The 19,345-nt window shown below is 38.7% G+C and overlaps 1 protein-coding gene across 2 annotated transcripts in view; it reads left to right on the top strand.

Moving 5' to 3' along the window:
- The window catches only part of Atrn (attractin), a 151,503-nt gene that overhangs the window by 104,593 nt on the left and 27,565 nt on the right, over positions 1–19,345 (top strand). For both annotated transcript variants that reach the window (XM_063248768.1, XM_005008351.4), the window contains 5 exons: positions 3,009–3,102; positions 3,870–3,922; positions 8,034–8,128; positions 10,610–10,688; positions 12,794–12,951. In XM_063248768.1, the coding sequence (XP_063104838.1) occupies positions 3,009–3,102; positions 3,870–3,922; positions 8,034–8,128; positions 10,610–10,688; positions 12,794–12,951 (479 nt within the window). The remainder of the gene's footprint in view (positions 1–3,008; positions 3,103–3,869; positions 3,923–8,033; positions 8,129–10,609; positions 10,689–12,793; positions 12,952–19,345) is intronic.

Below are 19,345 nucleotides of genomic sequence, written 5' to 3'. Positions count from 1 at the left end.
CTACAAATGGGCCTATAAATCACACACAGATTTTTAACCAGGAGCTGTACTCCTCAATATTTCTAACATATTTTAAAGACTCAGATAGTTCTTATTTGTGTCAGATAAAAGTTTGCAAGCTACAGGACATTTTACTGTTAGACCATAAGTTATGTTTTCTAAAGTGACCAATGTCACCAATGAACTGATTTTTTTAAAAAATTTGTTCTAGTTTCCAGGTAACTGATATGACCCCTCTAGTTGAAAGACCCTTCAGGTTCTGAAAATAACAAAGAATACCTCTACCTACTCCTCAGATCCTAGCTCCAGACTCCTTACCATGCTCATTCATTGCCCGAACAGGACAGTGGTAATCTAGCTGTATGCCCATTGACCTCTCTCAGCTTCAGTTTCCTCGTCCATGTAATGGGGTTGTAGGGTGGTGGTTGTGGTTAGAGCGATTAGAACAGTGCATTATGCATAGTCAGCACTCATAACTGAGCAATGACTGTTACCCTTCTGGAGTTTCCCACCCACTCTTAAAATATCCTGCTTAGTTACTCCTTGTGACTATACTTCATTCATTAGAGAGGAATCAGAACACCTAATATTACTGAGCAGTAAATGTATACAAGGCAAATTGTGCTGACAGACATTTGAGACACAGATCCCTTGATTATTCACAAGGCCAAGTAACCTGCCCAGGAACTCACCTGGTGTGGGAGCAGTAAGTATGAGAGGAGCATAGCAGCAGTGGAACAGCAGCCATGGAAAGGTCCCCAGTGAGCATTATTGTAAGCACTATTTTTGTTTTACACGTGGTTGTGATTTATGTTAGTGTGTCCATGGAAGATAGGAGCAGACAGTGTACAGATACAAAGCCCTAGCTTTTTTTCCTAAAGTTCTCCTGAAACCTTACTTTCAATTAATCTGCCACACTGGAAGCTACATCCAGTAGTACTGACCTTAATTACTGGCCTTGATGTACCTCCAGGTGATCATCTCCATACATGTAGTTGCCATCTAGAAAGATACATTTTCCTTTGGGGTCATCCATAGGGCAACTTAGTATAGTTGTCCAGAACTTAGGGTTTATTTTATTTTTCAGAGTTTTAATCTACAATAGAAAGCATCATTTTAAAAATGCCTTATGGTACCAAGTCTTTAATTTTTCCTCTTAGAATTATGTAGCCCTTAACAAAGGACAATAGCCAGTGTTGTGTTGAATGCTTGGCTTTTGGCAGATTATGTTTGTTTGTTTTTATTTTTTCTTTCTTTCTTTTTTTTAAGACAGGGTCTCACAGTGTAGTTCAGGTTGGTCTTGAAATCACTGTGTAGCCCAGGCTATTTTTGAATTTTGCAGTGACCCTTCTGCCTCAGCCTCCTGAGTACTGAGATTACAAGTGTGCACCACCATATCTATCTTGAATGCTTGTTTTGTTTTTGTTCTGCTGTTTTTTAAATTTTTATTTTTATTGGTACATGTTTATAATACATGAACATGAAGTTTGCATTCATCTTAGGGAATAGGAAAATGTATAGAACGTATCTTGATTCTTTCTATTCCCTTCACATCTCTGCCTACTTCCCTCTCTGTCTCTAGATCCCCTTTCTCCATTTCCATTATTATTGTTAACACTATTATTTTTAGTTCATATTTATAACATTTAATGCTTATATTTATTGGTACATGTATATGACACATCTTAAATCCTTTATACATACTTCCTGTCCCCACTGCCCCTCAGCCTTGGTTCCTTGGGCTCCTTCCCATTTGCAAAAATCTGTCTCCCTGGATCCTTCTATTTATTGTCTCTTTATCCTTCTATTTACTTTCTCTTTATTTTTACTTTGCATTCAAATGGGAGATAACATGCAATAGTTAAGCTTCTATGTCTGATATATTTCGTGTAACATATTTTCCTGATGTGTCCATTTTCCTACAAATGTTTTGAATTTATCTTTCCTGATAGCCAAGTAACACTCCTTTGAGTACACTAAATCTTTTATCCCCCCCCCCCGGACCCTTTATGGAATGTTTGCTGTGTTTTAAGTGTCATACATGTATTGTCTCCTTTAATCCTCACAACAACCCTCTGAGATAGGAAGTGTTACTATCTGCAATATATAGACAAGGACATGGAAAGGTTAAGTAGCAGGCCCAGAGTTATAGAAAAGCTACGTGGAGGACACTGGATTCAAATGCCAGCCTCTGCTTTTTGCTGAGACACTGCCCCACCTCCACACACAGCTAAGCAAGATAGAACATGTATTTCTGACTCCAGCACACATGCTGGTAATCTCTGCACTGTTCTGGTTTATAGATTTCTTAGAGTGATTCCTTTGTATCCATAGAATTTATTTTAAAATTTCATTTTTCTCCAGCCTAATGACTAATTTAGTAGTAACCTATAAATAGGAAAACAATGTAAAGTGTAAAGGTGTTGCACACCAACAGCTTCATTCCTTTTGACTGGAATCAGCTGTATAGTAGCTCATCAGTGTGTGATGGATGAAGACAGGTAGAGGTGTTGAGCAGGAGGGAGTTGAAAAAGTTGTTTTTGGTAAACACAAAGGAGAAGGCAAGGAGAGGATGGTGAGTGCTGAAGGGCCTTGAATGCACATCCTGCTCTGGGAACCTCTCCCAGTTCTGAGTTTGATGTCATTCACCAAGAGCATCTCCAGAGGACATGCAGCCAGTACCTGGCACACTGAAAATGCTTTGTAAATACTTACTGAACAGATGACTCATGATACTGAAAAAGAGAATCTATCAAAAAGATCAAGAGTGACTACTAAGGTAGCAGTAGGAGCCAGCTTTCTCTTCGACTTTGGTTCCTTTAATGTTGCGTTTACCTTACTAGAAATAAATGATTAGTTGAAAAATCATGAGTCTTATCCACTAAGTGCTCTTGTTTTAGCCTGTCTTTCCTACCAAAGCCAATGAAGACAGTTACTTGCTTTGAGTGAAAGTGTGTGATAATAAGTGTAAGCCAGTTGTGACCTGCGCTCCTTTTCCTCCTCTGCAGCATGCAAGTGCAATGGGCACGCGTCGCTGTGCAACACCAACACGGGCAAGTGCTTCTGTACCACCAAGGGTGTCAAGGGGGACGAGTGCCAGCTGTGAGTACCACACACAGTACCCAGGAGGGCTGGGGCCAGAAGCTACTATCCCTGTGGCTGGAAGGGCAGAATCCCCTGCTTAGCTTCTCTGGGAAAAGTGCTTCCCCCGGGCCTTCCCCTCTTCTCAGACTTCCAAGCCGTCATGCTTGCCTTGGTGGCTTTGTGCGGTAGAAAGCTGGGTTGCTGATGTTTGTAGATGATCATTAGTCAATAATTGTTTTTAGATGGTACCTTTGGAAAATTTATATTCTTTTTAAATAGAACTTAGTTTTTCTCCAGACAGGTGAACACTCGTTGAAAGCCTTTTGTTTCTGAGGTGATTCTTAGTATTTAGGTTTCTATTGCTTGTGTTTATAAAGAAAGTTTACCCAAGGAGAGCAGGAAAGAAGTGAAAAGCAAATATTTGAAAAATATTAAGAATCTGACTGTTCTAGAACATGTAGTCCACACAAAAGTTGAAAGTATGGTTTTTGTTATAATAAATGGATCTGAATTCATTAAATTTAGATTTATCTCATGTGCTTTTGCAGCTCCCTATCCACTGTATCCATTGTTTTCATATAGTTGGTGGTGCACATTGCTGGGAAATCAGCATGAAAATCCCTGCAAACCCTTAGTCCATCGATTGGAAGCATAGTGCAGAATGTAATTATCATGATTCAGAATTATTTGTAGTTTACATGAGTCTCTCTTTTAAAAATGAATGTAGACTTTTGTCTTAAGAGAAAATAATTCTTTTCTTCTTCTTCTTCTTCTTCTTCTTCTAGATGTGAGGTAGAAAATCGATACCAGGGAAACCCTCTCAAAGGAACATGTTACTGTAAGTGTTTTTTTAAAATTCTTATTTCGGTGCTGGGGATTTAGCTCAGCGGCATAAGCATCTGCCTTGCAAGCAGGCGGTTGTGAGTTCAATCCCTGGTACCCATAAAAAGTTAAAAAAAAAAAAAGAAGTGCTAAAATTCTTATTTCTAGAAGCAGAGTAGTTCCACAAAACTTCTTTTTCTTCAACATAGTTTAGAAGTGCTAGAAGACTATAGCAGCAGCAGCAGCCATGGAAGTGTCCCCAGTAAGCACTGTTTTAAACACTTTTTATTTCACTTGTGATTTATGTTACTGTGTAGCTTCAAAGTGTACAGCTACAAAGCCTGGCTTTCCTTCATTTCTCCTGAATCCTTACTTCATGTGCCTTTACCTGACCAAGGTTTTCATTTCATATTTCAGTATAGAGATTTAAAAAAACAGAATTGTTAAAATTATTTATAAATAAAGTTTCATCATTCTTTTTGCTGCTGATTTGTGTTAACCACCTCTTTAGGAAAATAATTTAAAATAAAATCTAGAATAATTATCTTTGAGTGAAAGGTGGATCTGGAAGGTGACTAGGTCCTCATGGTTGAATGCATTTTTTTCCCTGTATGAGAATTCACATTGTAAACCAGATTGTGGACCAAAAGAAAAAGCAGCTAATGCTTGGTGTATCCAATTATATAACTGCTTACCAGGTTGAATAGCATCACATTTGTATTCTCAAAATTTGTGTCCACCAGGAATCTGTGAATGTGACAGGAGAAGAACTTCTTGCCATTGGCTAAGGAAAAGAGCTCTTCAATGTGATTTGCAAAACATAATTCATAAAAGTTGATCAATGAGACTTTATGAATCTTTCTCCCTCCTTCTCTCCCTCCCTCCCTCCCTTCCTTCTTGCCTTCCTTCCTTTATTCCTTCCTTCCTTTCTTCCTTTACTCATAACCAGGGTCTTGCTGAGTTGTCAAGGCTGGGTGAAAACTTTGCAATCCTCTTATCTCAGCCTCCCAGAGTGATGGAATTATAGATGTGTGCTACTGTGTACAGTGTCTTTTGATACATTACTGAAACTGGAGAACTGGTCATTTCTTAAAGGTTGAAATAGGAAATAGAAAACTCATCAGTGAAATTTGTCATCTGGCACATCTGTTTGTAGGGTTAAAAGCCAACACCAAATTTTATTAGCAAGGATGTTGAGAAACTGGAACCTTCCTATGTTACTTGGGGAAACCAAATAGTTAAAAATAGACTTACCAAGAGCTCATCACCCCCCCCAGACTCTATCAATCACCCATTCTATTTTATGTTTCTATAATTTGACTACCCTAATTGAGTATCTCATCTAAGTGGACTGTGTGGTATGTGTCCTTTATGAGTGGTATTATAATTGTAATGTTGTCAAGGTTCATCCGTGTTAGAGCATACGTCTGGATTTTCCTTCTCTTAATGGCTGAATGATATTCCATTGCACTACATAATGTTTTGCTCATCCACTTACCTATTAGTAGACATTTGGGTTGCTCCAGTCTTTTGACTGTTGTAACTAGTGCTGTCGTGAACATGGGTATACAAGTGTCCTTTTTAGGCCTTGCTTTCAGTTCTTTTGGAAGTATAACCATAGGTGTGGTTGCTAGGTTGTCTGGAAATTCTGAGTTTAATGTTAAAGAGGTGCCATATTCTATTAGAGCCACACCGTTTTCCACTCCCATTAGCACTGCACAAGTATTTTAGTTTTTATACTGTATCCTTGCCAACACTTGTTATTTTCTGTTTTGATTTTTTTTATAATGGTAGTATTTTGATGGGTATGAGACATCTCATTATGGGTTTGGTTTGGCTTTCTCTAACAAGCAGATTGAATAGTATTATTGTAAATATTATTAGTATTATTAATACTAATATTAATAATACTAATATTGTTGATATTATTGAGTATCTTTTCAGCTGCTTGTTGGCTGTTTGTATATCTTCTTTGAAAAAATGTTCATTAAAGGGCTTTTTGCTCATTTGTCATGATTCGGGTAACTGTGATCATTTGTGGAGTTGGGGAGGGTTGGGGCTCTTAATTTTTTCCTTTATCAAAGTTGTTTAGTCTATTCTCAGTCTTTTCCATTTTTACAGAAACATAAGACTCAAAATGTTAATCTTTATGGAAAATGATATTGGCAGTTTGATAAGGAAAAAAGGGTTTTGCTCATTTTTAATAGGTTTTTTGTTGATGCTACTTAGTCATACAATAAACATTTTTAATACTTTTTTTTTTAAGACTGGGTTTTGCGGATGTGGTGGCACACACTTGTAATCCCAGCATTTGGGAGGCTGTAGCAGGAGATCACTGCAAGTCCAAGGCCATCCTGGGCAACAAAGTGAGTTCAAGGCCCGTCTGAACTGTTAGAGTGAGACCTTGTCTCAAAAAGACAAAAAAAAAAAAAAAAAAAAAGATTAGAACTTGCTGTATAGTCCCAGCTACTATCTCAGACTTGCAGTGAGCCTCCTGCCTCAACTTCCCAAGTGCTGGGATTACAAGTGTGCACCACTGTGTGCAGCCAGTAGACAATTTTGTTATAAAGGTGCATTGTGATGGTATAATACCCATATTGATTCTTTAGAATATTTGTGTTCAATTATTAATTTAAATTTTATGAGTTTTAGTGTATTAATGAGTACTTAATAGGAAAAAATATCAAGATAAAGTATTGAATTTTAAAATTTTATTGTTTATAAACATGAAAATTTTTATCATTGACTTTTTTTGATGTACAAATTCTAAGAAATAACAACAGAAATAAATTCCTACATGAATTACAATGAAAAAAGTCTACAACAAAAAAAAGTGATCTTTACTTTAGATATCATACTCCATGCAGACATACTACTTTACACTGGCGGCACATGTGTTTTACTGTCCTGGCCTTTTTGTAGGATGTACTTGACATCTTGCTACTCTTGCTGTTTTGTCAGGAGGTTCTTATTATATTATACAATGTGGAGTTAATAGGAACATAAAATACCAATAAAATAAATATTAAATTCTTCATATGTATTATGTGTTTAGGAATAAACATCAACATTTTCATATCAGCAGTGTACTTGTGTTCAAAACCTAAAAGATAACATCAGACATAAATCCCTTTATGAACTATAATGAAAATACCAATAGAACTCTACCACAGAAATAAGCTTTGCTTCAATTGTCATACCTAACACAGTCTTCACACATGACAGCTGCACGTTCCATGCACACATCTCACTTACACTGACATGTGTGTAGCTTTCCTTCCCTGCGTGGCAGGCTATTGTTGTCACTTATTTTCCTCTTTTTTCAGGAGCTTCTTACTGTATTGCACAACACACACTTAGGAAAATGAAATATCAGTAAGACAAAGTGTCAAATATAAAGTGCTCTAGACGTCAACATTTTTGTATCACTCTTTTCTTGCTTACAAACCTAAAAGATAACATCTGAAATAAAAACCTATGTGAAAAATATAAGTACAAAGGTTTACTATGGCAGTCATCTTTGCTTCAGCCATCAGTGCTCAATGCAGTCTTCACATATGACAACTGCATGTTCCATGCACCAGTATTGCTTACCCTGAGAGCACATATGTTTTGTTTGCCTGTCCTTTTTTGTAGAACACAGCATCTTTTTAATTCCATATTGTCGTAGATACTTGTGATGCTGCACCTGCCTGTTCACCTGTCAGCTCACACTGTGCTCCATAATTTTTTTGAGTAGTTCCTGGGAAGAAACATTTTGTTTTTCCTTTGCTGTAAGTGAGCTCTTCTTGTGAGTTCCAGTCTCAATCCTCCATGAAAAATTTCTGTGTGATATTACATGCATTATTTTCTTTGTAAACTATCAAACTATTTGTGCCATACATGTTTAGGACCATACTCCAGACCTAAAATCAACCATTTTCCCACGGAGTTCTAAGTCTAGCTGTAGACATTCAGTTAATATTTGTAGGTGATTAGAGTCAAAATCACAAATAGGGTCATGATACAAGGAGGATTTGATGGGTTTCTCAGTTAAAATGATGCTGCCAAGAGACTTAGTTTGTTTTATAGAACTGTTCTATTTTGTTGTTTCAGTTTTTTAAATATGCATTTCTTTCTTTCCATAGATACTCTTCTTATTGACTATCAGTTCACTTTTAGCCTGTCCCAGGAAGATGACCGGTATTACACAGCCATCAATTTTGTGGCTACTCCTGACGAAGTAAGATTTTTAAAAGTTTTCCAACATGCTGTAACTGTGCATGAGTCCTTTTCATAGTCATCATGGTCATCATAACATGGACTGTATGCCTTAGCAGCAGCCTCAGAGTGGGAGTCCACAGGGTGGTCTTCAGAGGCAGGAAATGTTAAAATCTACACTTTATCTCCTTTCCATCCAAAAGGCAAGAAGATGATTATATTATTTGCCAGGATTTGATGGTACACAGACTGGCATTGTCTGTACACATACTTGGTTTGCCTGTCAGCACATTATTGAAAGCAGGTGGCAGAACCCCGTCTGACTCTTTCAAAATAGACCAGAGACTTTATGATCGCCATTAGAGAAACTGTTGATTGAAGTGACACTAGTGCCACAGGCACAAGCAGACAGCAAAGGAAGTAGCAGGGTAGACCCCTGTGCTTCTAGAATGAGTCCTTAGCCTCATTAGGAGGTAAGACAACAAAAGTTTAGTTGGGTCCAACAAGAAGTGGCCAGACACAATTTAAGTGGTCAAATTGACAAGACAGGTAATGATCATAATCTTTGAACCTCTCTACTTCCATTAGTCTTATGACAGAATATTTAGTGTAATTACCCAAGTGTGTGAGCTCTGTCTTTTAAAAAACACAAAGATTGGGCCAGGGATTTAGCTCAGCAGCATAAGTGCCTGCCTGGCAAGCACGGAGTCATGAGTTCAATCCCCGCTACCACAAAAACAAAGATTTAAAGCTTATTGATTTTTCTCCATGGAAAGAATTGTTGGTCATATGCTACAAGTAAGCAGTTGATCTGTCCTTGCAAGAGAAACTGAAATTTTCTCAGTAAATGAGAAAATAACTACTCTGTGACAGAAATTGCTCATAAAGAGCTCACATTTTGAAGATGATTGTTTGCAAGTGTTCCATTCATTCGGTTCTGTACTATGGTAACCATTACAACACCACCATCACAGGTCTTACTCTTCTAATATATTTTGAGTTTGGTTGGTTGGTTGGTTGGTTGGTCAGTTGGTTTTTTGTGGAGCTAGGATTGAAGCCAAGGCCTTGCATATGTTAGGCAAGCATGCTAGCTTCTAGCTATACCCTTAGCCCAAGATTTTTTTTAAATGAAGAATTTCTGCATGATTGAATACCTTTGTAAAATCTAGTCTGATTATTTTGCCAACATAATTACTTGACCCCAGGAAGAGATTTACTAGCCAAATTTTTGTGCAAATTAAAACTTAGTATTATGATTTACCTAGCACAGACAATAGTGTCTTTTTCACTCTGGCTCAGCAGATTCCTCAGCATTAACATTTTCAGTCATTTTTTTTTTTTTTTAGTCATCAAAATCAAAATAGTCTGGATCTTTGAATTGCTATATTTTTAAGGAATAAAAAAGATTTTCAGAGCTAAGAGAGCATACTTAGTTATATTTCTCTTGAATAACATTTTTAGTGAGAGGAAGGAATTTTAAATCATGAGTGAACATAATTATATTATTTTTGCAATTTAGTATATTTTAGCTTTACATGCTTTTTTGAGATAGGGTCTCACTATGTAGTTCAGCCTGGCCTCAAACTTTCAGCAGTCCTAGTGGCTTATATATGTGCTTTTTAAAGAACATGTCCAATTTGAGGGAAGGTTTATAGTGTGTCATAATCTGTAAACTCAGAAGCATATGAACTTAAGTTATAAGTAAAAGTTGAGGCACTGGATGAGGTGTTCCCCTAGTAAATCTGAACTGCAGACATGTGGAAAACAGCTGCGCAGAGGTTCCTGAAGAATCTGAGTCCTCTGACATGGGTCATAAGATGTGAATCATTGTGCTTCAACAGTAACCTTTTGCAAAGGTGTTTTTCATGGAGTTAGGCATCTGATAAGGCATTAAATTTCTCTGTGTGTGTGTGTGTGTGTGTGAGAGAGAGAGAGAGAGAGAGAGAGAGAGAGAGAGAGAGAGAATTGACCCCAGGGTAGGCTGAGCTATTACCCCCCCAGCCATTTTTATTTTTATTTTATTTTTATTTTGAGACAGGATCTTGTTAAATTGCCTAGCCTGGCTTTAAACTTGGAATTCTCCTTCCTTACCTTCCCAGGCATCTGGGATTACAAGTCTGCATTACCACACCCAGTTCCATATACTTTTATATGAAGGAAATGAAATTTTTATGGGGTATATTGCTTATATTAAGGAAAATTAGCAATTTTGCTATCTTTTCTATAAGCATGAGTTTCTTTTGAGATTGTAAAACATTCTGTAGTTAAGGAATTTGAGAGGAATAAAATCTTATTATTGCTTTATGTTAAAATCTGGAAATGGGCTGGATGTGGTGGTACATGCCCGTAATCCCAGCGTTCTGGAAGCTGAGCCAAGAGGATCACTACAAGTTCAGGGCCAGCCTGGGCTGCATAGCAAAACTCTATCTCAAAAGAAAAAAAAACAAAAAACAACTGAAAATAATTGTAATTAATTTTTTACCTATTATTACTCTTTCTTCAGCAAAACAGGGATTTGGACATGTTCATCAATGCCTCTAAAAACTTCAACCTCAACATTACGTGGGCTGCCAGCTTCTCAGGTAAAGACATCTAGAGAAGATACTGCACGCAGAGATGATAGATTGGAGAAGGGGGCCTCTGGAAAGAAACAAATGGCTTTGAAACTTACCTTTGCAGCCAGATGTGGTGGCGCATGCCTGTAATCCCGCACACACTCACAAGGCTGAGGCAGGAGGATCTTTGCAAGTTCCAGACCAGCCTGAGTTACAAAGTGAGCTCAAGGCCAGCCTGAACTGCATAGGGAGACCCTGTTTCAAAAAGATAAAAAACAAACAAATGAAAAAAGCTACCTTTGCTACTTATTAGCTGTGAGACCTTGAGCAAATGTCTAACCCCCTCTCTATACCTTAGAATTCTTCATCTGTAAAGTTAGCATGGCCCTATTTACCTCCTGGAACTGTGCAAACTCAGGTTATACTTGCCCTTGCCTGCTTTCAGCAGGTAGTTACTACCCCTGCCCTGCTGCCACTCCTCACATCTCTGCTGTGGTCATTGCTCTAGCACTGCCATCATCATCTGCATCCAGCCATTCGAAGGACTCATGGTGTCAAGAAATGAATACCTTTTAAATAAAATGAGATTTAATAGGTACAGAAAACTGCACTTTGGGAATTAAACTGAGCACTAAAACCAAGTTTTTTGGCTCACTGTGATTCAGTAAAGATGAGATGACCCTGCACGATTTAATAACTCAGCAGATAGATAGAGTTTGTTTGAATTCTGCCTGCTGCTTCACTGTCCCGTGCTGTTGGGCAAGTTACCTAAGCTTTTTGAGCCATTTTCCTTGTGCATGAAATGAAATAATGAAGAGCACCTTGGGGCTGGGGATTTAGCTCAGCGGCATAAGCGCCTGCCTTGCAAGCGCGCAGTTGTGAGTCCGAGCCTTGGTACCAAAAAAAAAAAAAGAGCACTTTGCTGATTGTGACGAGAATTAAATGAGGCTTTTATAAAGTACTCAATGTAGTACTTGAAATGTGATTAATGTTCACTAAGTGGTAACTGTGTTTCATCGTCATGATTACTGTGCCAATACCTTACTTTTGTAAGAACACAAATCAGTTAGACTGGTTCAAAATAAGAATACAAGCTTTCCGACCAATTTAGAGTTCATCAGATCTTAAAAGATTGTGTAGAGGGCTTGGGATATAGCTCAGTGGCACAAGCGTCTGCCTGGCAAGCATAAGTCCTGAGTTTGATTCCTGGTACAAAAAAAAAAAAAAAGATTGTGTAGCATTTGAGGAAAATTCAGAAATCTGCAATGAGGAGATACTTTTTTGAAAAAGTGTGAAATATAGAGTATTTGGAAAAAGGCGCCACCTTAGAACATGGGAAGACTTGCAGTGGCCATATCAGCAGAGATGTGACAGTCAAGGCCAGTGGTGACAAACCTATGGCACACATGCCACAGCCATGTGTTTGCTATGATTGAAAGTTCTAAAAGGTTTGCCATCACTGGTCTAGGTTGTAGACCGATGGTTAACTCAAGCATGGGAAAAGCCATTTTATGGGTCTATAGTCATTCAAGTTCCTGGCTGAGGGGAACATGAAGGTGAAAGGCATGTCTGGGAACAGATGGAATTAAAACAGACTGAAAGGACTTCATACAGGGTGGTTTATAGCAAAAGATGGGGCTGAGTGACCCCTTGAGGCCCTTCCTCCCTGTTAGACTTTAGGCCATTGCTCGTTAGGAAGTGAGAATCTGGTCCATTGCCTTACAGGTGTGAAGGGGAAACACCTGAGAATCAAGGTGGTTGTTCACAGGGAATGCTAGAGTGAGTTAGAACCTGATGAGGTCTGTGGTTTCATGGCTGTGTGTTGACAGTGTCATGGGATGGGAAGTTGCGGGGCTTGCTGCTTTGGAGTACAGGCTTGTGTATCAGCCTGCCAGACTTCAAATTCCAACTCCACTATTTGCTTTATTTGTGACCCAGGACGAGTTACTTAATTTCCTGGAACCTAATCTGTAAATGATAATAGAGCTGTTATGAGGATTAATGGAGATTGAGCTCTTAAATGCTATTTCTTAGACATTATAAGTGCTTAGTAAATGCTGTTATCTTCATTATTAATAAGTGCAGATTCTGTCCAAAGAAGTCTCTTATTTTCATTCTCTTCTTCCTAACAGCTGGAACTCAAGCTGGAGAGGAGATGCCTGTTGTTTCAAAAACCAACATTAAGGAGTATAAAGATAGCTTCTCTAATGAGAAGTTTGATTTTCGCAACCACCCAAATATCACTTTCTTTGTTTATGTCAGTAATTTTACCTGGCCTGTCAAAATTCAGGTAAGAAGTGCTTTTTGGCCTCATTCATGCACAGATGATGAAATTTCTCAAGGGGAAGACTCAGTTTGCTAATTTGGAATTGGTAAATGAAATGTACACTGTTGCTTTGCCTTTGACTTGTAAGATCTGTGCAAAGGAATGCTGTAACACCTGAGCACTGGGGAAAGGCTTGTGCTAGGGCTTTCTTACATCACTTTTGAAAAAAATTTGTAAGTATTTTTGAAAGCAGGTTGGCATATAGCAAATTTGGTAATTACAAATGTGTTCATTTCTTCAAAGAGCACTTGCCATTTAGAAGCCAGTAATGTTACACAAAGAGCTTTAACTCTGGGGTGAATAAGGAGAGTAGAAAGGAAATAAGCAAATACAACCAGTGAAAGCCAGTGTGGAAAGTGACCTAGGAAAAGATCCCCATCAGAGTTTAAGGCAGTGTAGCTAGAGGCAATATGAAGTGGTGTGTAAGAGCATAGGCCTTGTGACCTCACAGAAGATTGGATTCACAGCTGCTGTGCACATCGTGGAGCCTCTCTGAGTCCCAGATGATTTGTGCATGTGACTTGAGGTTGTACAACCTATGCTGTTGTCAGTCTGCTCTTTTCCTGCTTCCAAGGGGATTGCAGGCTCCTTCTGTCAAGACCCATGGACCCATTTGTTGTGTCCTCTGAGCTCTTGCCTCAAAAATGCCTGCTTCTTGCCTCCTTAATTTTGAGTGAATGTGGAGGGGTGGGATAAGAGGACTTTGAAAGACTGTTTCACTTTTAGCTGTAGAAATGTGGTTATTGGGCTGGAGCTACTAATGTGATCAACTTTGGAAGCAAATCAGCATTGCCCAGCTAGAATGAGTTTGGAAGCTAGTTCTGGTGGCTGTGACTTCATGCCTTGGGACTGTGACAGAAAAGGAGCCTTCTTTTTTGGAATTGGAGGACAAGAACTATGTTTTATTTCTTCACAGTTCTCTCTCCTTTTTCTGTAGGTAGTTTGCAAATTTGTTCATCTTCTCTTCTGCTTCTTCCTTTGCTCTTGCACATTCTTTGCTTCCTTCCTCAGTCTTCATATAAACAAGGACCACATTTTCTGTTTCCTCTCCACTCTCTGCCCACAGCAATCTTCTTTCCCACCACACCAGAAACGACTGTATCCCACTGAACCTGGATGACTGAATTCTTCAGTCCCCTTTCTCTCTTGCTGCATAACTTGAGTTGCTGTCTTTCATTCCTTTCTTTCCCTGATTATCTGGCTAGTCTTTAGGCAATCCTCTTCCTTAGGCACTGAGGTTGTCTACAGTTCAGGCCCTGGTCTTCTTTCTTCCCTCTAGAGGGGTTCCCTGAGTACTTTGTCTCAAGCGCAGACCTCAGGATACTGCCTCCAGGTGAGGGCTGCACCAATGTTCATGGCTGCTGCTTCAACATTTCTGCCTGTATGCTAAAAAGCACTGCATAGTGTGTGGTCGCTCTTGGGATCCTAACCCCAAACTCCTATATTTTTTTTTCTCAGGGAACAGCACTTCCATTCATGCTTTTGTACAAACCAGGCCAGGAAATCATTTGCATTCTTGGTGTAAACCCAACTTGGGCATGGTATTTTTTTTTCCTACTATACACATCGCTGGATTCATTTTGCTAATAGTTCAAGTAGAACTTTGTGTGTATTTCATGAGTAGCAGTAATTTTCCTTTTCTGTCTTTGTTATGGTATTGATATCAAAGTAAATGAATCCAGCCTTTAATAATAGTAATTTGAAGAATTTTCTTCCTCTCTCATCTGTAGAAAATATTGGAATTATGAATATCAAGTACTTACAGCCAGGTGTAGTGGTGCATGCCTGTAATCCCAGCACTCTGGAGGATGAGGCAGGAGGATTGTGATGAGTTCGAAGCTACCTTAGGTTACATAGTATGTTAAAGACTGTCTACACTATACAGTGCAACCATGTCTCAAAAAAAAAAAATCAAATACTTATAAAGCCATTTAATTCTAGTGCTTTGTGTGTTTGTTGGTACCAGGGATCAAACTCAAGACCTCAGGTTTGCCAGGCAGGCGCTGAGCCACTGAGCCATATCCCGACTAGTGTCTTATTTGTGGAGATGTTTTTTTTAGCTACTGAATCAACTGAGAGGAAGTTTTGGGTTTTCTTTTCCTATTCAAGTTACTTTTTTTTGGTACTAGGGATCAAACTCACGACCTCATGCTTGCCAGGCAGGGGCTGAACCACTAAGCTATATGCCCAATCCCTAAGTCACTTTTAATATTTCCAGATGTATTGCTATAAGCTTGCTCACACTGTTCTCTAATCTTTATAGCATCTATCTCCATATAGACCTTTTTGTATATCAGTGCCCATTACTCCCATTAGCCATGAGGTGGAAACAACCCAAATGTCCATCAATAGATGAATGAATTAATAAAAATTGCTATGTATGTAGCAATTTTGTATGTATGTGGTGAAAAGTTATGCTATGTATGTAGTGAAAAGTTATTCAGCCTTAAAAAGCAGTGAAGGGCCTGGGGGTGGGGTGTAGCTCAGTAGTATGATACTTGCTTAGTGAGTGCCAGGCCCTGAGTCCCATCAGTCCTCAACACTCCACAGAGAGGAGGGTGAAAATTCTGGTATATACCACAAGACAAATGGTCATCAAACATTATACTAAACGAAATAAGCCAGTCACAAGAGGATATCTAATGTATAGTTCCAGTTATAAAAAAAGGATAATATTCAAATTCATACAGAGAGAAAATAGATTAGAGGTTAGCTGGAAGGAGCAGGAAATAAGAAGGTACTGCTTCATTATTATTACAGTTTCTATTTAGAATGATGAAAAAGCTTTGGAAGTAAATAATAGGGCTTTAAAATTGTGAATATAGTTATTGCCACTGAATTTTATGCTTAATGATGGTTAAAATGGAACAGGGCCCAGTGGCATGTATTATAATCTCAGTTACTCAAAAGATAGAGGCAGGAAGATTGTTTGAGTCCAGGAATTCAAGACCTGCCTTGGCAACATAGGGAAAAAGAAAGTGGTGGTGGTGGTAAAGGTCTTTAAATGAAAATTTTGTTTCATATGTCTTGCCACAATAAAAAAAAAGTTTTAAATATCTCAAGGTGTTTTTGTAGATTTAGACAAACTTACTCTAAAACTTACAAAAAGACAAAGGTTCTATGATAGCGCTAACAGTTTTGAAAAAGAAGAATGAAGTGGGAGGAATGATTGTACCTAGTATTGAGGCTAACCATGACCAATACATTATGGTTACTGGCAGAGCAGTAGATACACACATCAGTGGGATAGGCTGATCTGTAGAACCACATCAAGTTTTCCAGCTGACTTCTGCAAGAGATGGAGAGCAATTCATTGGAGGAAAGATGCCTTTTCAACCAATAATGCCTTTTCAACAAATAGTGCATCTGGACAGACATAAACAAGTATGTAAGCCTGGAGCTCAACTGTGCATCTTCTACAAAAGATACCTCAACATGGATTACAGATCTAAGTGTTGTTTTGTTTGGTTTTTTGTCTTTTTGAGGCAGGATTTAAGGGGCTGAGGATTTAGCTCAGCGGCATAAGCACCTACCTTGCAAGCAGGCGGTCGTGAGTTCGATCCCCGGTACCAATTAAAAAAAAAGAGAGATAGACAGGATTTAATTAATTGTGTAGTTGAGGCTGACCTTGAACTCAGTCTGTAGCCCAGGCTGTTTTCAAGCTCACAGCAATTTTCCTGCATCAGCCTTCTGACTACAGGGATTACAGGTATGCGCCACCATGCCTGGCCACAGATCTAAATGTAAAATGTAATTATAAAAGCTTTTAGAAAAAAATTTTAGGAGAAGATCTGTCTTCAGGATTGGAACTCAGGACCTCAAATATGCTAAGCAGGTGCCTCTACTGCTGAGCTACACCCTGAATGCACTTTAAAGTTATAGATCATGTATATTTTTTACAACATACATTTTTATTTTTGTACAAAAAATAAAAATTTTTGTACAAGCTGAGATTTGTTTTTATACTGACCTCATCATAATCTAAATCCAGTTGAAGTTGCTAGCTTTGTTGTTCCCAACTGGAAGATGATTTAATATTTTTCAGATTCTTAGTGAGACTCTTGATTTACGCTGCTGACGTTTTCCACAGCTGGAAAGAGCTGTGTGCATATAAGCAGGCTTTTGTGTGGAGATAGCCGTGTTGTTGCCAATGCCAAGTTCTAGTTTTTTTCTTTCCAACACCCTATTGCTCCACCCTCTGCAAGTCACTGACATGGTTTTAGAACTATCCCTCAAGAGAGAGCTCTTCCCCAAACTTACTTTAAAAAGTAATAATTTTAAGTTTAAGAACCAAGCAGATGTTAGTTTTTCTCATTTTTTGGTGCTCCTTACCTGGACTGGATCAGTAACTTGAATAGAATCCACTTATAAAAGCTGCATTCAGGAGCAATGGCGTGCTCACGTTTGAGTTTGCCAAGCCCACCTTGAAAGAACAGGTAAGTTCTATTGAAAATGTTTCTTTTTGCTGTGGTACAAATGATTGCAGTAGCTGTAAACAGTGTGACTAAACTCCTCTCATGGAGTCAGGTTTACACGGGTTCTGTGTGCTTGGGAAGGGATCTGGCTGGGCACCGTGTGGAGGGCTGAGCTAGTATCTTCCTGGGTATGCGCATTGTGGTCTCTGTCTTCCGCAGGGTTGTAGCTTTTCTAGATGTGGTGTAACTCTCACACACAGATGCATGTGCACGTACACAAACACATAGCAGCTGTACAAATTGAGCAAAAATGTAGATCTTTATTTAAGGAAAAGAGTAAGAAAATGTCTTAAGTGTGCAGTATAGGGTAGGACATTCAGTTAAGTTTCAGTATGAATTTCTGTGCCTATGAGCCTCATTTTTTAAAGCAAAGTAACTGAGGAAGTCTGATTGTTGACACAGGAAGCCGTTTAAACATTGATGCTTTAAAAGTGGTAATGCTAAAACCCCAGTTCCTTCACTCTGAACTGATCCCAAAGTTCTTTTCTGTAATTAGGAACAGATCAAAACCTATAACTGAAGGAAATTTGAAGCTGATTATAAAAATCTTTGTAGAAGCAGTTTTTTTTAAAAAAATGACACCAGACTGAAAAGACCTGTGTGTAGAGGGAGGTAGGGTGCAGGGACAGTTGTTGCTGCAAACGGCCTCTGCTCTCTAAAAGCCATGTTTGTGGTTCTCTCCTGCGAGCAGGGGCTCCTCTGGCTCCACCATGCCCACAGTGTGGGAGGGTTAGGTGTTCAGGATAGAGGAGGGACAGGCAGCGCTGTGTGTGGGAGGGAGGGTGCATGGTGAGCTAGGCTCTGACTTGTGACTTGCTCTGCAACAGAGGTGGTTATTGTAACGTGGAGCTAATGTTAAAGCCCTTTTCACAGTGAGTGCTTCATGTAAGAGCCCAGTGTTCACATGGAAGGCAATACAGAATTTGTTTTGAGAACCAGCCACTTTAGATTTTAGAGGATGTGTGAATGTTTTGCACACTTGGATATACTTCTTTAACAACGACTTTTCTCGATATGTAATTCCTATACCATACAACTCTCCCATTTAAATTGCAGGCTTTCATGGCTTTTAGTATATTCAGAGAGTTGTACAGCCATCATCACAATTGACTTTAGAGTATTTTTATCATCCTAAAGAACTCCCCATTTCTCCCTCCTCTAGCACCCAGAAATCTCTGGATTTGCCTGTTATGGGAATTTTGTGTAAATTAAATCATGTGATAATGCAGTACTCCACAACTGGCTTCTTTCACTAAGCATAATGTTTTCGGGGTCATGGTTTGAATGTGTCAGAACGTCATTCCTTGTCAAAGTGGATTAATAGAATTTCATTGGGTATCTGGACCACATTTTGTTTACCGATTTCTCTGCTGATGAATACTTGAATGTTTCTACTTCGTGGCTATTGTGAGTAATGTCAGATATATACTTATTTGTTTATTTTGTGTGTATAATACTATAGATCAAAACCAGGGCCTTATGCTTATTGGGCAAGCACTCTACCAGTAAGCTAGCCCCAAGATGTTAATATTTACGTACAGTCATATACACATATATACCTCCTGGTGTTAGCAGAGCTTTAAGACTTTTAAAAATTATAAAGCATTGAAATATATTTAAAAGTAAACTGTACTTAAAGCATGTCTTCCTTTTTAAACTATATATAAGGTACTTATCTTGCCTTGTAGATTTCATCATCAAGAAAAATTTATTATCCTTCTTGAAGGTCTCCAGCTTTTCACTTGTGTCTTTGGCTGTTTTTTATCAGCTCTTCAACATCATTGTTCCCTTGGTTTTGTTTGAACTCTGTCTTCCTTCTTGTACCTTGCCATCTACACACCACCTCTGGCTAGAATGTGTAATCTTCACCTCTAGCAGACCTC

Source organism: Cavia porcellus, unplaced genomic scaffold, assembly GCF_034190915.1.
Source record: "Cavia porcellus strain 051 isolate PalLab524CR breed Dunkin Hartley unplaced genomic scaffold, mCavPor4.1 scaffold_5, whole genome shotgun sequence".
Classification (NCBI taxonomy): Eukaryota; Metazoa; Chordata; class Mammalia; order Rodentia; family Caviidae; genus Cavia; species Cavia porcellus.
The sequence above is the reverse complement of the archived record's forward strand: the minus strand, read 5'-3'. Positions and strand labels throughout refer to the sequence as shown.